The 18,765-nt window shown below is 35.4% G+C and overlaps 1 protein-coding gene across 5 annotated transcripts in view; it reads right to left on the reverse strand.

The window, feature by feature from the left end:
- Positions 1-18,765, reverse strand: part of USP25 (ubiquitin specific peptidase 25) — a 143,918-nt gene that overhangs the window by 33,683 nt on the left and 91,470 nt on the right. For all 5 annotated transcript variants that reach the window (XM_025380109.1, XM_025380107.1, XM_025380106.1 and 2 more), the window contains exons 13-18: positions 17,513-17,674; positions 16,672-16,898; positions 12,705-12,775; positions 11,627-11,855; positions 9,737-9,937; positions 1,639-1,781 (exon numbers count right to left, since the gene is read on the reverse strand). In XM_025380109.1, coding sequence (XP_025235894.1) covers positions 1,639-1,781; positions 9,737-9,937; positions 11,627-11,855; positions 12,705-12,775; positions 16,672-16,898; positions 17,513-17,674 — 1,033 coding nt within the window. The remainder of the gene's footprint in view (positions 1-1,638; positions 1,782-9,736; positions 9,938-11,626; positions 11,856-12,704; positions 12,776-16,671; positions 16,899-17,512; positions 17,675-18,765) is intronic.

An 18,765-nucleotide genomic window follows, 5' to 3' on the forward strand; every position in this document is an offset into this window, starting at 1 on the left:
GCTAAGCAACTGACTGTAAAATCAAGCCACAGTTAATGAATTCTTAGACTTGCTTCAGGATTTACATACACGACGGGGCTAACTGTGGATGCCACTCCAGAAAACAATTAAATGAATAGACAAATAGCATATTTGTCGATCATACAGTCCCCCTGTCATCCTCCTTTCTGAAGTAAAGATGAGGCAGTAGGTTGCTACCTTATAAGACGAGATCCATATTATGCTAAGCTGAGCAATCAAAATTTAGGTGACTTCTGCAAATTTAAATTCCGTATGATTTTCCAAACTTAAAATCAGGATTCTACATTAAGCTAAGTAATGCTTTTGGTTTTCTAATACCAGCTTAAAAAGTGACACTTATTAATCATAATTTAGGCTTTAACAAATAAAAGTTCTAATTAGCAGAGGCCTTGCAAATGCAGTTTTTATCAGACAAAACTATTTCCCCTTGTACCTACTACTGTTTTTCCTCCTTCCCTAGGTTTTCCTCTTACCATTACCCAAGAAGCAGACATCCCAGATCTACTAAACAAAGCATTTTCCAGGAAAAGCTTTAGAGTTAGTGATGTTCATATCAAATTCATTTAAAGCTTCTAAGGCATTTGCAAAATTTGGAATCATCAAATAATTATTTAAATTAATACATTTTTAATAAGATGATATATTAATACATTTTCAAAATTGTTCAAACAAAAAATAATTTTTATTGTTATTTAGTTCATGAAAACAAAATCAACAGAGTAACATACCTCTTGAACATTCTGGCTAAAGGAAGTCTTATTATACATTTAAGGCCTCATTGCAATTAGCAGGTTATTGCTGGCATTGAATTCACTTACTAAGCAGAAAATTATGTGCTATAAAATTATGGTATGTCGTACTCTTTTTAGTTGTCAAGGGGAATCTTCAAATATTAAAAGGAGCTACTATAAAATCTGCATTAGAGCTGCTTATGCTCACTAACAAAAGATAAATGACTACAGGAAGTGAAAGATTTAGTAGTAACAAATTTTTGAAATAGCTCCTCTGAGAATGTCATATGCACTGATAACATAGTATAACACCAACATGCTCAATTTACTGTTATGAAAAGATGCATCTGAAAACTACCATAGAGTAGGCTAATGACGTTTTTGCACAGGACGTTCCTGAAATATTCATAAACAGTTTTGCAACATCATACTTATCCTTCTAATAATACTGTAACCTACAGCATCTAGTAGTTTTATTGTTAAACACATTTCATGAAATCATGATAATTACATCTTAAATTCCCAACTATTCCAATGTAATCAGATTACAGATGGAGGAATGGGTGAGAGACAGGAGAAATACTGCTATACTTTACACTTCTCTTTTTAAGTTCCAAATCAAATGGTCAATTTAATCTATGATTATGATTCATTAGAATTCTATAGTAGAAAGACAGAAACTGAAGAGAAAAGTGTCTTTACAATTAAAGCTGAGGAAATCACAGCCTGGGCATTAGATGACTTGCCCATGGTCACTGATCATGCCCATGGCAGAGCCATTACTGGGCCCTGTCTCTCCTGACTCCCAGACAGGTCCCTCTCCACTATACTGGGGGAAATGTCGTGACCATGGCTATGTTCAGAGAGCCAAAAGAAAAGTTCTTACCGACTGCAAAACTGTTTCAGGACTTTTATCTTCATGCTCATGTGATGCCTTGGTAATTATTCGAATAGTTTCTTCTTTCAAGTGCTTTGAGAAATCACTTCTTGATGGCTGCTCTAGATATTCTGGGTCTCCTGCTGCTTGTGCTTCATGAGAAAAGAATCAATTGTATATCTAATATAAACCACAGAGTCTATACTAAGATAAATGTTTTATTTATTTCTATATCTGAAATTATGTAAGAACCAATCTTAGTCTTCCATTCAAAGTAAAATATATCCTTCCACGTATAGCACTTCTTCCCAGAATTCATTAAAAAACAAAAACAAAAACCCAGAACTAAGAGTACTCCAATAATTATGAAAGAAAGCTGTCATTATAGTTTATGGTAAGGAATTCACAGTCGATTTTTCTGCTATGAGAAATACCAAAAGTCCATTTTGGAAAAATTGCCAGCATTTTACCAAAAGAATTTGGTTTGAACAGCAATCCTGGGCTGACTTTCCGTAGAATGCACAGGAGCTGTTTTTCTCTGCCACAGCGTCCTCCTTCATACTTCCTGGCAAAATCCTAACCCTGAATGAACCTAACCTTCCATCTTTTCTGCACTTGCCCCCAGTAGCTGAGTGTTGTCAGAGGAAAAGCAAACTGGTGCCGATAAAAATTCATGATGCCTCCTACCCATCTTTTGAGTTCCAGACTCATATATCCAACAATGTACAATGAATGTCCACTGGGTGTTCCCTAGACTAGACAAGCCCCAAATCCTTACATGACCAGAAGGGTTTATCTCAGTGAGTCTCTGACAAAGCAGCCAGTCTCTGTCTCCATGAAGCTGACAGTCATCTGTGGAGAACACCACTAACCAAATAATCATACATATAAATTTTGACAATATTATAACACTTTCTAGGGCTACAATGGCGGTGAAGAGATATGAGCAATCTGGATTGTGACCTAAAGTGACCTATTAAGCTGAATAATGAATGGGTTGTTTTGCCACGTGGAAGAATGAAGAGTCCATGCAGTGAGCATGGACTAGATTCAAAAAAGATAATAATATGACTGGACTACAGTACGAGAGTGGAGAAATGGCAAGAGATGATGCAGGTAGGGACAAAAGCACTAACAGACTTTAGATCAGGCAATTGGAAGTATTTTTTAAACATAATGGCAACACAAGTTTTTAAAAAATTATTCTGGGGATACTGTGAAGAATGAATTAGAGAGGAAAGTAAAACTAGAGATCAGTGAAGGTAATAGAAGGCAGTAGAGCAACATGAAAAAGAAAGAAATGTGCCTTCTGATTAACAGAGAGAGCAACAGAGGGACACAAAATTGGCTAGAATCAAAACATATTTTGGACACAAAGGTGTGGAGACTGCACATGAACATACCAAGTTTTTGACATGAGTTAACTAAGATCATGGAGGTAAAACTATGTGATAAGGAAAACCAGAGGTAAGGATGCCTATAATGTGTACAAAAAGGAAGGAGAGAAGTTAAAAGAAGTTTAATGTCCTCATTAAATCATTTCCTGATTTTGAACTGGAATAGCCTTTCAATGCCCGTGAGTAATCGATAAAGAAAACCTTTGGCTACCATCAGCTTAGCAATACTTCTGCTTCTGGAAGAATTCATGACAGGTGGCTCATGCCAGCTGCTTTAGGGCTGGGAGAGAAACTCCTTGTTGATAAAATTTTTCCTTGTGTTTGGCACTCTTCCTCTCTTCACCACAGTAGATAACGTCAACGGTTAATAACTGGATGTGAACTTAAAGCAATAAATCCAATTGGTCTAACATTGGTCTAATGACCCACTGAAACCTAGAATCTTTGTAAAATTGGTTCTTAGGGCCAAGAGTAATTTTATCTGGTCAACACAAGTCAAATCCACCTTAGGTTACCAGGGCCACGGTTTCCTTCCATAAAGGAGTTTGAGTGCAAAAACTTTATGAGTAACACTGAATGCTTCCGGCTAAACGTCATACAGAACAATTTTCTCTAGTGTTTGCCCTATATATACACCTCCCAGGGAACTTACGCAAGTGGTTTTGTTGTCATGGTAGTTGAACCTACAATAGTTTGACACCCTGGGAGATTAGAAACAAAAAATTCAAATTGCATTCCCAACATGTTTATTGAACCTCTGCCATTTTCAGTACTATATTAGGTATTACAAATGTAAAAAACAAAAAAGATTACATCACTAATTTTAAGGAACTCTCAGTGAAATCTGATAAATATACATTCTATTATAATACAATGTGCTAAATGCAATAAAAGTTACGCACAAGGTTTTATAAAAGCACTGTGGACCCAATACACATACTTGAGATAATGCTGCCTGTTAAGAAACACTTTCCAGAAGAGGTGCTAACTTAGGTGGGTTTTGAAGAATTTGTAGAGGATTATCTTGGAGAAAAGAATAGAAAAGATTCCAGGCAGAAGGAACAGCACACTGTAAGGTCTGATCAAAGATTCATAAAATCCCTGCTATACATGAGACTCTACATTGGAAGGCAAGCCAAAATGTAAGTACAATAGAGAAGAACATAATACATTTGGTAGTAAGAAAAGGTTGGAATTAAGAGGAAAAAGATAACAGCTGCTACAGAAGTGCTCTCAGAGAAATTCACAAAGACTCTGGGATATGAGGAAGATCTTAAAGAATATGCAAAAATTCATGAACAATGACGATAAAAGAACATTTTTAAGATAAAGGATACTTCATGAACATGCCACAATGACAGGAAAATTTCCTACATGCAAGAAAAATGAGGAGTAATCTGGTGTAGATGAAACACAGGCTACTCACAGGGAAGTGGTCTCGGAAGAATTATAAGGGAATCAGATTATAAAATAAAGTTCGTATAAAAAAATTATCAAAGAAGACAAAAAAGAGGTTTTGTCTTCATTTTATCAAACCAAAGAATAAAAATGTTTACTAGAACAAACAAGAAAAATGTGGAAAATTAAAAACTCTTTGCATTACTCAGAGATAAGCACTATTAATAATTCTGATACATTCTTTCCAGACTTTACCTACATACCCATATTTTTAAACAAACAGAATTACTCTCTATTCAACATAACATGTACTGGTTATATTGTGTTGCTCTGTATGGAAGGCTCACGAAACTAATACCCTACCATACACTTTAGTAATTTCTATTTCTTTGTTAGGAACAACAGCAGAACAAGTTTGGCTTTTACTATATAATACAATTGTTGTTCATCCTCCAACCTTATTAAAAACCTCATCACTAGTGGCCTACAGCTATAAATTCTCTAAATGCCATATAGGACAATTTTCTTGAGGGTTTTCCCTAGGTATATACCTCCCAGGGAACTTAGATGAGCAGTGTTGTAGTCACGGTAGGTAAACCCACAATGGTTTGAAACCCTGGGAGACTGGAAACAAACAAACAAAAAATTAAATGCACTCATTTCACCATCAATGACCAGTTCTGTATGGAAGTGAATAATATCCTTATTCCTAAAGTCTCTCTCAAATCACTCACCTGTTCTACGGGTATTTCTCTAGGATTTTCAAATGACTGGCCTCCACAGAGTGACTTTCCGGCCATGCTTCTCCAGCTGTTACAGAAGACAACTCAACATTCTGAGGTAACTCTGAGCCTGCTCCTTTTGCCCATCTTCATGTTGAAATAGGGTATTGAGGGGGTTTGGGGGTGCTTTACTTATGCATATTTCCTGGTTATGTCTTCAGTATATTAAGAAGGTCAACTTTATGACCAATTGGCTTTCTATTAAAGAGTAAGGATCTGCTCTTAACTATAAAAATAAGACCAACATCTCTAATATCTTTCAGGAGTCTTTATTTTGTTGACTTACTAATAAGTCATACTTATTATGTTCACATTGAAGAAGATTTAAAGGGGACTGCTTGAGAGATATACAATCCATCCATTTCTAGACATGTATTTAAAAGTCTACCATACCCTGTAAGGGCCTACAAAGAGCCACGCTTAGGTGGCTGCATAGAATCACTGGTGGAACTTCTGAAACTTCAGATTCCTGGGCCCCATTCCAAAGAAAATCTAAGGGGTGTGGGGGAGAGAGGTTTAGAAACCAGTCAAACCATACATTTATCCAGAACAAAGAGCTACGTCCTCACCACATGTATTTGGCCTGCCTCCTTTTTGTGTGACTATTTTGTCTCTACTTTAAAATTGTGTGTTCTCCTAAACTGAGGATCACCCCTAGTAAATTCATGATTGGAAATCTCCATAGGGAATGAATTTATTAATAGAAAACTTTCAAGGAGCATCTACCACATGTCATTTATTATACTAGATGCTGGAGATATAAATAAGAACACCACCAGGCCTGACGTGGTGGCTCACGCCTGTAATCCTAGCACTTTGGGAGGCCAAGGTGGAGGACTGCCTGAGCTCAGGAGTTTGAGTTTCAGGCCACAGCCTGGTCAACATGGTGAAACCCTGTCTCTACTAAAATACAAAAAAATCAGCCCAGTGTGGTGGTGTATGCCGCTAGTCTCAGCTACTCAGGAGGCTGAGGCACAAGAATTGCTTGAACCCGGGAGGCAGTGAGCTAAGATCGTGCCAGTGCACTTCAGCCTGGGCAACAAAGCAAAACTCTCAAAACAAAACAAAAGAATATCACCTAGTTCCTGCTTTCAAGGAACCTAAGAACAATGAAGATATTGTTCATTCCACCAGGTCTTACTCTCAGGATCCAACTGTACTCTCCTGGAACATCAGTTTATTTTTAACTTGCAGACGGTGTTTGTAAAGAAGTCCCGGAGCCAATTCTGCCTGCTGCCTCTAGACAAATTTACAAAACCTTATGCAATACATTTCATTCCAATCTTCACTAGTGTTTCCTTATTTTTTAAAAAAGTCTGAGTGTGCTATATTGTAAGGACTTCAGATACTTCTTGGATAAGACAAGAGTAACATAAGTAAAATAGTAACTCAGACAAAGCTCTTCTCTCCAGAATAATTTCTGTTTCATAAATACAGCCTAGGGTCATGCTGCTTAACCAGAAGTATACCTCAGAATTATCTGAAGATCTCTTTAAGATAGGATAGTATCAGATCCTTTCTCCAGAGATTCTGATTCCAGTATGTCTTACGTGGTCTTAGGTACGGTGTGCTGTTCATACTTAGAAAAAAATCCCCCTAGTAATTCTGATCCATACATTCATAGCAAAGAATGGTTGGCTACAAATCTAAACAAAAGTATTCAAGTAAGTTGGCCTCTGCAGTAAGCAGATCTAGGGAAGCAGCATGAAATGAACCAAAAAATACTTTCCCATCATTTATTATCTCAGTAGGGAAAGAATGGTGCTGGAGAACTGATATGCATGAATTTCTCGATCACATTTTAGCAGAAGAGGAACAAATACTAATTTGATTAATATAATATGAATTAGTACTCTTATTTGGAATATCAATCAGTAGAAGCTGAATTTTATTAGGTCTTATGTTTCAGCTTTAATGAGAAGATTTTGCAAGGAGGAAAAAAATCATTCCGGTGAATTTTATAAACAAGATTTCCTTTTATTATTTCCACTAGTCACTCCTAATACTAGTGAACACCTGAGAGATTAAAATACAGGTTTGCTTTGAGATCCTGGAAGTATTATACCAAATTAAATTACTTACTTTGAAAACTATGAGAAGAATCAGAAGAGGATGGCATGGACATTAAAATAAAATTTCCCTATTAATAATAGGGAATAAACAGTTCTAATGAAACATTAGCCTTATTCAGTTTTGATATGTGAAACTATCCTGCAACAGAGAACAAATTTCTTAATATAATCTCAAAGATAATAGTAATAGAAACCAATCTTTTAAACAACAATCTCACTCTGTAAATTTATGGACTTGGCATGTGCTACTTCTACTAACTCAAACCAAGCGCATATTTCCATCAAGTCTATAGAGGATACAATGTTTCCTACAGAAATAGTATTACCACTGCTTTCTAAAAAACCCATGCTGAAAGGTAATTACAAGAGTCATCTAGGAATAGGAATTGACCATTTTCATCTCTTTATCTTTTATTCTGGTTCCTCCCAGAAATACATCAACATTCTCTTCAAGTTTATTTTGCACGGTAAAAAGAGACATGAAAATATATGTCCAATACCTAGTACTGCATTTTTTAAAAATTACAAAACACCATGTAAAGTGTAGGTCAGATGTACTGATCGTGAAAATGGATGCAGTTATACACACATGGTCTTTTTACAGAGAAAGAAAAAAAGATGACAAATGTAAAATGAGGATGGGGCATGGCTAGTCCTTATCAGATAGGAGTATTAGTTGGGAATATGTATTAGTTTGACTAAGCAGAAATAAAATATGTTAACTCTGTAAATTTGGTGAGACTTACGAGAAACAGACAAGATGAAGGGAGAAGGATATCTAGAACTTAATATCTGGTATCAGAATATACAGGTGAGCCAAGAATAAAACTGGAGCTTAACCAATGAATGGAAGATTCACCCGTATCAGGGAGCTTAGGTACAACAAGTGCTTATACTACATTATGCAGCCCCTTCCTCCCACTAATAATAAGAATAGTCACATGTGAATGGAATAAGTAAACGTTAAGGGAACAGTAACACAGTAGCTCCATCTTGGGGCAGGTTCTGAGGAGTGATTTGGAAAGAATACATACAGAATGCAAAGCATGAAATCACAAAGGGACAGAAATGTTTTAAAAATGAAAGGAACTATAATATAGTTACTACACTGTGATTTGAGCTTAGATACCTCTTGATGTGTACTAAAAACTACATTGTTGTGGACCCACATAGCTTCACCTGCTCTACATGGTAGCCTTGTACATATAGGGGGAAAAGTGGAGTCCTACCTAATGGTAGAGTTCACCAGCCACTATAATAGTGGTATTCTCCATACCACTGGAATATCAAAATGTTGCTGTAATACCATTATCCTTTTTAAAAATGTTGCTGAATTATCTGCCTCTCTGGATCAAAATCGATGACAACTATTTGATCTACATGAAAATAAGTCATCTGGACAGATTTGTGCATGCCTGTATCAATCACAATACTACATTGTAGCACTGTAAAATAATCTTCTACTTAAGTAATAATTCCTTCTAAAGTTCAAACGATAATGCTGAAACCCAACCAGGTAATGCTGCAAGGAAATCTCTGTCTGTAAAAGATGAAGTTAAACCAACAAAAGCTGGAACTGCTTCCTTAAAAAACAAAACATACAGATCTTGGGGGGAAAAAAGGTTATTCAATAACATCCACTAGCATTTATAAAAAGAGACAAATGAGTTTGAGGAAAATATATGGGCTTAATTTATCTGCTTTTCATTTCCTCAATTTGTACCCAGAAATAGCATTTTCCATACCAGAAAACATGTTGCCCTAAAACATATTTGCAACTCAGTGATAAGAGTAATCTTTTAAGAAAACCAAAAGACAACATATTTTCAATTTTACTAGAAACTATTTTCTTAATTCTCATACAGTGTTTACTCTGACTTATTTTATTGATTTCATCAGCTAATAGTTTATTTAAGAATAATGCTTTTAAATATTTATATGTTTATGCATTTATATCTTTGGTTTAGAGGTTACACTTATTTTTTACCTATGATATACTAAATAGTTTTGGTCAATTTTCTTTTAATCTTAACAATTCTGAAAAACATCAAACAGTTATTAATGGTAGTATTTTACGATTGCACAAAGTATATATGAATATACCAGTAGTATTATTTTGGTCAAATTGAATTGGTTTGGGTTTCTTGTTGATTTCACAGCTTTCTCGGCTACTTGCCAAGAAAATTCAAGCCCACCCAACATAGGCAGAGTAGGTAGAGGGAAAGTCAACAGAATCATCTCATTTATCTTGAAAAACATATAACTGTATACAGTGGTGTCTGGCAAAAAGGCAAACTAAACTGTTAACTGTGATAATCTGACTGATGGAATGTGAGATGATTTCTACTGATTTCCTCATACTTTAAGACAGCTAAACCTTTTTAATAATGAGCATATCTTATCATTATAACAATAACAATATTGATAATCAAACAAAGCTTAATAAAAATGGACAAACCTGTTGTCACAGAAGTCTCTGACTCTCTCAATTTCTGAGACGCTAAAAGCTTTTCCTGCAAAGCTTTCTGGGCAAGTTGTGCATCCCATTCTTCTAGTTCTTTTTCAAATCGTTGGTTGTCTTCCTCAACAAAATCTCTCAAATCCGGGGGTAATGTTTCTATACCAACAAGGGGCTGCCCAGTTTCTTTATTAAACTCCTCTGCAAATAATATTTCAAAAACTAGTATAAAATTAAGAATTAAAGGGAACATGCAACACTCAAAATAGATTGCATTTCAAATAGAATTTAAACTATGAATTATTACCAATTAGCCAATCAATACTAAAGAATTACTACTGTTTAGCAAATAATTATTACCTAAAACACTTTAAAATTCAAACAAATGCTCAGAAAAACAATGATAAAAATGTTTGATAATCCATCATAGGTAATGGTCTCATTTTTTTTTTTTTTATCTTAAGAGTAGAAATGAGAGAAAACACAAAGCCAAGTGTTTTGTTTTTTTGAGATGGAGTCTCTCTCTGTCACTCAGGCTGGAGTGCAGTGACACAATCTTGGCTCACTGCAAGCTCCGCCTCCTGGGTTCAAACGATTCTCCTGCCTCAGCCTCCCGAGTAGCTGGGACTACAGGCACCCGCCCCACGCCCAGCTAAATTTTTGTATTTTTAGTAGAGGTGGGGTTTCACCGTGTTAGCCAGGATGGTCTCGAGTTCCTGACCTCATGATCCGCCCGCCTCGGCCTCCCAAAGTGCTGGGATTACAGGCGTGAGCCACCGTGCCTGGCCATTTTTTTTTCTCTGCTACTCTAAGAGTGATGTAGTACTACTCTTGCCATTACTGGAAAATACCAGATGTTTGATTACTTACAAAGTAAAACTTTTCACAAAATGTAACCAACTCATAACCATGTTAACCTTATTAGCTCAAAATAAAACAAAAATTGCTTGTCATATGAAGAAGTTAAGTAGACTTAAATATGCAATCATGAAAATTAGTTGACATAGCAAGATCTTAAAACTAGAGTATTTAGAAGAATTACTCAACTTCTACTATACACACAGAAAAATAACTTCATTTTTTCAGTCATAAGTAGACTGCCTAGCTGATTCTGCTGAATGACTAAATATAAAAAGATTATTTTTATCAGTATCAATAAACCTTTTATTGTTTTCTATATGCAAAGCATATATCAGAATATCAGAAACACAAAACTTGAGACATAGAATGACACGGTCTCTGGCTTTGAGCAGAGGAGAGAGAAATGTGCACGGCAAGTCATCACACAATTCCAATACGCAACAGTAAATGCCCAGGAGACAGATGCTAGGAGAGCAGAAGGAGAGATACTTTCTGGCAGATCAAGTTTGCAGGGGAAATGACACCTGAACTGAATCTTGACAGATGCACAAGAATTAGGCAAAAGAATTACTAGCAAAAAATAAAACATGTAAGAACATGCAGACATAAATGTGTGAAATGGTTTGATATGAGCAGATACAGCAAGAAGTTCAGTAAAGTATATAAATTCAAAACGAACACTGGTGATCAATGAAGGTGGGGAGATAATCAGAGGCCAAGAACAGAGGCCATATATGTTAGGCTAAGGAATTAAATTTTAAATATGAGTCAATTTGTGGAACAGTCACTAAAGCGTTTTTAGCAAGGACAAAAAAGGTTGTATTTACATTTAATAGTTGACTTGGAATACAAAATATATACCAATTCTTAGCTCTGCTGACGTTACTTTTCAATTCAGTCTTGTCAAAACCCAGTAGCATTTCCTAATCACATCCATCATCGCCTGAATTACACTTAACTAATCACACCACACACCAGAGTCACTTTTATGACTACTGAAAAAATATATACCACCCTATATACTCTTACCTTGTATTAAGAACTGTGCCTTATCATTTATGTACATTAAACAGTATGCACTGGCATTTCTATAACCACCAAAAGAGTCCCTCACTAGCTCTTCCCATGATGATTTTGTCACAGCAATATCATTGTACTTCATCCATCTGCTTTCACGATGATCAAAAATATATGCCCAGTAGTGCCCAGCATTAGCTTGGCCTTCATGAACTAAAACGGCATGTAATCGGTAAGGAACCTAAATGTGAAAAAAAGAAGAGTTAAACTGCAATTATGTAGTCTACTATACCACATTCCATGAGACCCACAAACAACCTGCTTGGAGGAAACCAAAAGAGCATTTCTTTTTCTTTTTTTTTTTTTTAAATGAGAGAGAACTGGCTGGGATTAAAATTTTGAAAAAAACTAAACTTTAAAACTATAAAACTTTAAAAAGACAAAATCTGAATAAGCTAAAGATATGTAAAGTTGACAGGTATGCAGATTAAAAAGATGATTTTTGAAAAACTAAAAATGTATTTATTGTGTATGTACTCCTTGGCCTAATTGTTTCTTTTGAATAAAAAGCTTAGAGTGGGCAGTTTTATATATAGTAAATGTGTCCAAATCTTCAGAATTCTAAATTGACGGTTAACAAAATAGATGATATACACCAGAAGTTAAAATGTAACGGAGTCCTAAGGTTTCTTCCCAAATCTTAAAATCCTTTAACAACCATAGATTTCCTTCCATAAGACTTTTTAAAGATGCTATAGCCTTTTGAAAAATTTTGGTAGATTTTACTGTAAAATAATAAGGGTACACAACACATACAGTGTGAAAACACAACTGAATGGGGAAAACTTGTCATGAATTTTGTTATAAATTTGTTACAAAATTTCCCCCATTCAGATGAACTGTCACATTGTACATATTGCACACCCTTATTATTTTACAATAATTTTGATTTACCAAATTACAAAATTTTGATTTACTAATATTTTAAATCAAAACATGTAAAGAAAAATTAGATTAACATAATGTAAAGATAAATTAAAATATATGTAAATAATTTTGACAATGATTACTAGCTCAAAATTTCACTTACTTGTATCATAGATTTGTCAGAGTACATTAGTTCAATTGTTCGATGGATTCTGGATATGCTTTCCTGCAAATCTAAGGATATAAGGTGTCATTTAATGATGAACATCAAGTGTGCTTCTACTTATAAGATAAGGACTAATGGCTTTCTAACAAACACATTAGAGAAATAGGAACAATTTCCTAAAACTTCTCTTAAAAAACATTACTATTTGAAATCTGTAGAAAATGAATAATAATTATTCTTTTTTTTTTTTTTTGAGACAGAGTCTTGCTCTGTCGCACAGGCTGGAATGCAGTGACTCGATCTCGGTTAACTGCAATCTCCAACTCCCAGGTTCATGCCATTCTCTTGCCTCAGCCTCCCGAGTAGATGGGACTACAGGCACCTGCCACCACACCCGGCTCATTTTTTGTATTTTTAGTAGAGACGGGGTTTCACCGTGTTCGCCGGGATGGTCTCAATCTCCTGACCTCGTGATCCAGCCGCCTCAGCCTCCCAAAGTCCTGGGATTACAGGCGTGAGATACTGCGCCCGGCTGAATTATAGTTATTCTTAATAAAAGACACAGTAAAAATGCATAGTTAAAAAACAACACAAATATGATTTATCCAGAAAATGTGGAGAGCCAATAAAAGTGAATTTTGTTCAACTCTATAAAGGAGAGTTTCAATGAAAATGAAAGCTAAGCTTCCTTACATATTGCTATAACACAAGTAAACTTAAGAACAAAGTAAAAGATGTTCACCACATATCTTGTACACACACATAACTGAATAAAAATTGACTATAATCCCAGTGAAAATAAAATTATGGCACTCCCATGACAATTATTTCTACTTCTAGTAGAAAATAATCCTACAAAATTGTTCAGATAGGGATGTTCACAGTCATATTGTCCACAATAATTTTTAAAAATGAAATAAACTAAGTATCTGTCAATAAGGAAATGGTTACATTGAAACCACATCATATTGTGAAGCTGCTGAACCAATCAGGAAGAAACCTTGAAAAACTATTAAAAAAAATAAGCTAACTTTAGAGTGGGGAAAGACCTAAGTCTGTCAGAAAACCAGTAACCTCATAGGAAAAGGTAAGATCCTCCCTGCCTAAAAAATCTACATTATAAAAACAAAACAAAACCAACATACAGAAAATCAAATGAAAAATTGGGAAAATAATATCTGCAGCAGATATGATATTATAGGCAAAGGGTTAATATCTATAATACATTAAACTTTCCATTAAGCAATAAGAAAAAGACAAATGGCTCAATATTTTTAAAATGGGCAAATGTCACAAACAAGAAATTTACAGAAGTCCGGGCCCGGTGGCTCAAGCCTGTAATCCCAGCACTTTGGGAGGCCGAGGCGGGTGGATCACGAGGTCAGGAGATCGAGACCATGCTGGCTAACATGGTGAAACCCCGTCTCTACTAAAAATACAAAAAAAAAACTAGCCGGGCGTGGTGGCGGACGCCTGTAGTCCCAGCTACTCGGAGGCTGAGGCGGAAGAATGGCGTGAACCCGGGAGGTGGAGCTTGCAGTGAGCCGAGATCGCGCCACTGCACTCCAGCCTGGGCGACAGAGCGAGACTCCGTCTCAAAAAAAAAAAAAAAAAAAAAAGAAATTTACAGAAAAATATAAATGTCCAACTTCACTCAAAGCTAAGGGAATGCAAATCAAAACACTAAAATACCATTTTCTCAACTACAAAAAACTACTAAAAAGTGTGCAGGGCTAGGGAGGATACTGGGAGACAGGCTCTCTCACACAGCGGGAAGGCAAACTGGTTTAATGTTTTGGAGGGACAATTTTAAAACGGTTGTCGAAAGTGAAAATATACACACTCTGAACCAGAAATGTTGGACATAAGGAAACAATAGACCTTGGGGCTTACATTAGGGTGGAGGGTGGGAGGAGGGTGAAGATGGAAAACTACCTGTTAGGTACTATGCTTATTACCTGCATGATGAAATAATCTTACACCAAACCTCCAAGATGTGTAATTTACCTTTATAACAAACCTGCACATGTACCCCTGAACACAAAATAAAAGTTTTTAAAAAAGAATATATCTTACTTACATAAGTGTATAAATATGTATATCGAAGACCAGCACTATTTAGTAAATATCAATATGGGAATTAAATTAATTATATCTGTGTCTTGGAATATTACACAATAGTTTACAAAATACTGCTAACTGCTAACATCAATAGGGATGAAAAAGAAAAAAAATATCCTGAGGAAAACCTTCTTTCCTGATCCATAGTATTACATATAAAAACTTTATCAGCTGGGCATGGTGGCTCATGCCTGTAATCCCAGCACTTTGGGAGGCTGAGGTGGGAGAATCACAAGGTCAAGAGATCAAGACCACCCTAGCCAACACGGTGAAACCCTCTCTCTACTAAAAATACAAAAATTAGTTGGGTGTGGTGGCACATGACTGTAGTCCTAGCTACTCGGGAGGCTGAGGCAGGAGAATCGCTTGAACCCAGGAGGCAGAGGCTGCAGTGAGCCGAGTTCGTGCCACTGCACTCCAGCCTGGTGACAGAGGGAGACTGTGTCTCAAAAAAGCTCTCAAACTTAAAACGGACAAAAGAGAACTCATCATATTTCTCTTTCCTCCCCTGAGTGGGGAACCTCTTTGCCCACTGGTTTACCTTTTTTCCAAAATACATTCTATTTGGTTATTCATACCATTATGAACTAAGAGATTCATTTGATTCCTCCCTCTCTCACCTCTAGCCAATGACCCACATCTGTCAGTTGTCTCCAAAGAGTATTTTAAGTACATTCACTTCTTCCCTCCCTCAGTGCCACGACCTAGGTGTCAAAAGCTTCCTAGCTTCCACGCCTCTGAATGTAATCTTTTAGAAACAACCTGCCATGAGGAGTACAAAATTACCCAACACCTAATATAGTGCTTCATCAACATGTTTGTTAATACGTTCAAATATTTTCAAAAATTCCTTCTTATATGAAAAATACTAACGAAAATCTTGACAGCTACTAATGCTATTAGTCACCATCATATCTTATGTATTTCTTACTAAATTAGGGCCGTTCTTTTTCAAATATTGTCTATAAAGAGTTAAGTTGGTCAAATAATATCCAACAATCAATATTGTTCAATATAATTCCAACCATGTCACATAAGTAGTTCATTTTTTTCATAAACCAATAAATTAGCATAAAATTGGGGAATAACAGGGAATTATATTTTCACATTTAAAGAAAAAAGTGTAATAATATCTACCATAATCCATTTTTTTAAAGTACACTAAAACAGCAGCAAAGTAGGAAAGAGAAAAGTTCAGAATAACTTATTCTGAAAAAAAGAAAAAACAGAATACAAAAGAATAAAAGAGAGTTCCTTCCAAGAAAGGACAGATGGCAACTTGACACACACACACACAGGCACACAAGCGCACATACCCCACACAGAGCACTGTCCTTATTTTTCTTATTTTGCTGCTCTGTTACAGACTATAATGGGATCATAGATATTTAGAAATCTGTTAGAGCTATTAAAAATTAAAATTCACATTTCTAATTGTTAAGCCTAAAGAAAATTTTTTTATCACTGGAACTCCCTGTGCAAACTTAGATTTAGTACCCAATTGATACGTACAAACATTGATGTTGTATGACATTTCTCCAATGGAGTAACTGTGAATACCAGTTTGATATAAATTTAGAGCAGTAAACTAGAAAATCAGGCCATCTGCTGTGTCATTAATCAGCTAAGCAATCCAGGGAAAATCTTTTGGTCCTTGTGAACCTGATACTGAGATTATAAAACTGGGGAGCCAGACTAGTTTATCTTACATAAAACCCTTTCTGGAAAAGAAAAATGACTGTAATCTTTAAATATAAAACCCAGACATGATTTCCCTTCTCAATATTAACATTATACATATCCATCTGAGGTGACAGTAACCATGCTATGAGACACTTCTTACCTCTGGTGTCATTTTCTATTTCTGTCCTCCAGCGATGTAAACAACTTTCCAGCACAGAAAGTTCTTCCTCCGTTATGTGCCTTGGTGCCGGATGCATGGGCAAATCTGGAGGTATCCGGGACTGAGTAAATGGTTTGTGTATCACTGATCTCGATGAAACGGCAGCAACTGATGAAGGCGACGTGCTTGGCAGTTCTGAAGATGGGGCTCCCTGTTGTTCTGTTGTGCTGTATTAAAGCACAGAGTATTTGTTATTAACCTTTCAAGCTGAAGCTCTCAACTAAGATAGTGCCAAACCCACAGTATTAAATTGGCTTATAATCTAAAAGGAAAAATCTTAACAAAGAAATATGTGGATTGATCTAATATCCAAATGAGATTTTTAATACATAAGAACTAAATTATCATAAGATGAAGTTGTAGCTTTAGAGTAAAAACGGCTTAATCACATTTATTTTTAAAAAACAACAAAATCTTATGCATGATTATATTATTTTCCCTGGCTTATCAGCTTACATTACAGAAACAAATTCAAATTTGACAGTGCTATTTTTATGGATCATAAAATGCTGAATTTTATATATGTACATACCAAAACATGCTAAAGTATAATTCTGAACTGAAAAAAATGTGATTAAAAATTTAATCCATGACCATAAAATCCACTGAAATAACAAAAAAAACTCCCAGAGGACACACAATCTTCTAAGTGATTCTACTCTTAAGAGTTCACTAAAGTAAATCAAAGCATACATTTCACAAAAACCATCTTTAGAGGCAGTAGTTACATTATTATGTAATAAAGGTAACAACTGTCTCTTGCATCGAGATTACTTTTTACCTTGGTAATGTCTGTGATGGTATGGAACCACTAGGTGGGGAACTAGCATCAATATCGTCAACAGGAGAAGTGCAAACAGGTTTACTTGAGGCAAATTCCAATGCATACTGAAGAACATCTACCAAGGGGAATCGTTTGGGACCCGAACCATAGCTTAAGTATCTGTTAATCATAAAATGTACAATGCTTTTATTTCTATATACAGCATATTTGGGTTTTTATTATTATTATAAAACATGATATGATACTTCAATAAAACTTCCTCAGCAATAACATTCATTAGCTTTAAAATGAAGATGGTAAAACTGAATATACATTTAAGAAAAACATATTAAATGTTCTCCAAAGACAGGAAACCAAGGCTGATTGGGACTGAATGTGAGCATATACTGTTATAATTTGTAAATGCTGTTCTAAATTGTAACTCAATAGGATGAAAACTGACATCTTCTGCGACTGTTTTTAGTTTGAGATCTGGCATCTGGTCTCATGATCAAGACAGTGACAAGTACTATCCTCCTATCTTTTACCACTAATCATTTTTCAATATGATTATTCGTACATTTTAAGAATAAAAATCACTAAAATACGATATATTATTTGATATAAGAAGTTTTAGACTACTAATTTGAAAATTCCTAAAATACGGGAATACAGAGTAGATTGGGGTTTGCAAACTGAAATGACTTAAGTGACATTTCAGCCTTTAGATTTCTGTCTTGCCTATAGAACATTTCTCAGTCTAGATTCTGACTTCTTTTAGAAATGATCCAAATCAATAAACAACAGTGAGGCCACACACACATGGCACCATCCATTGGTATTGGAATGGCATTCATTCCCTGTACACACAGATTGCTCTCTAGACTTCCAGCACATACCATTTTATACCTGACACAATTTCCTCCTCTATGAAGCTGCTGAGAAGGCCTGGTAGGCAGCTGAGTTTGTATCCAGTTTTAAGGAGAAAAACTCAGGTACCATTCATTATAATGAAAATCTCCAGAGTAATCTTTAGTTTCATGCAAAAAGAAAGGTCAAAACTATATTCATTTAACTTTATATCAATTTTCAGCAGTAGGAACCTTACCTGTTGACAATGAACTATTTAATTTTAACCACTAGAATAATTAAAGTCAACTACAGATTTTTAGTTTCAAGCAAAACTCAAAACTATTCACACAATATTAACTACTCCTAAAATTATAAATCATTCAAAGCAAATTTGAAATGAATAATCTAGTCACCAAATA

The sequence above is a fragment of the Theropithecus gelada genome, chromosome 3 (genome assembly GCF_003255815.1).
Source record: "Theropithecus gelada isolate Dixy chromosome 3, Tgel_1.0, whole genome shotgun sequence".
In the NCBI taxonomy this organism is placed as follows: domain Eukaryota; kingdom Metazoa; phylum Chordata; class Mammalia; order Primates; family Cercopithecidae; genus Theropithecus; species Theropithecus gelada.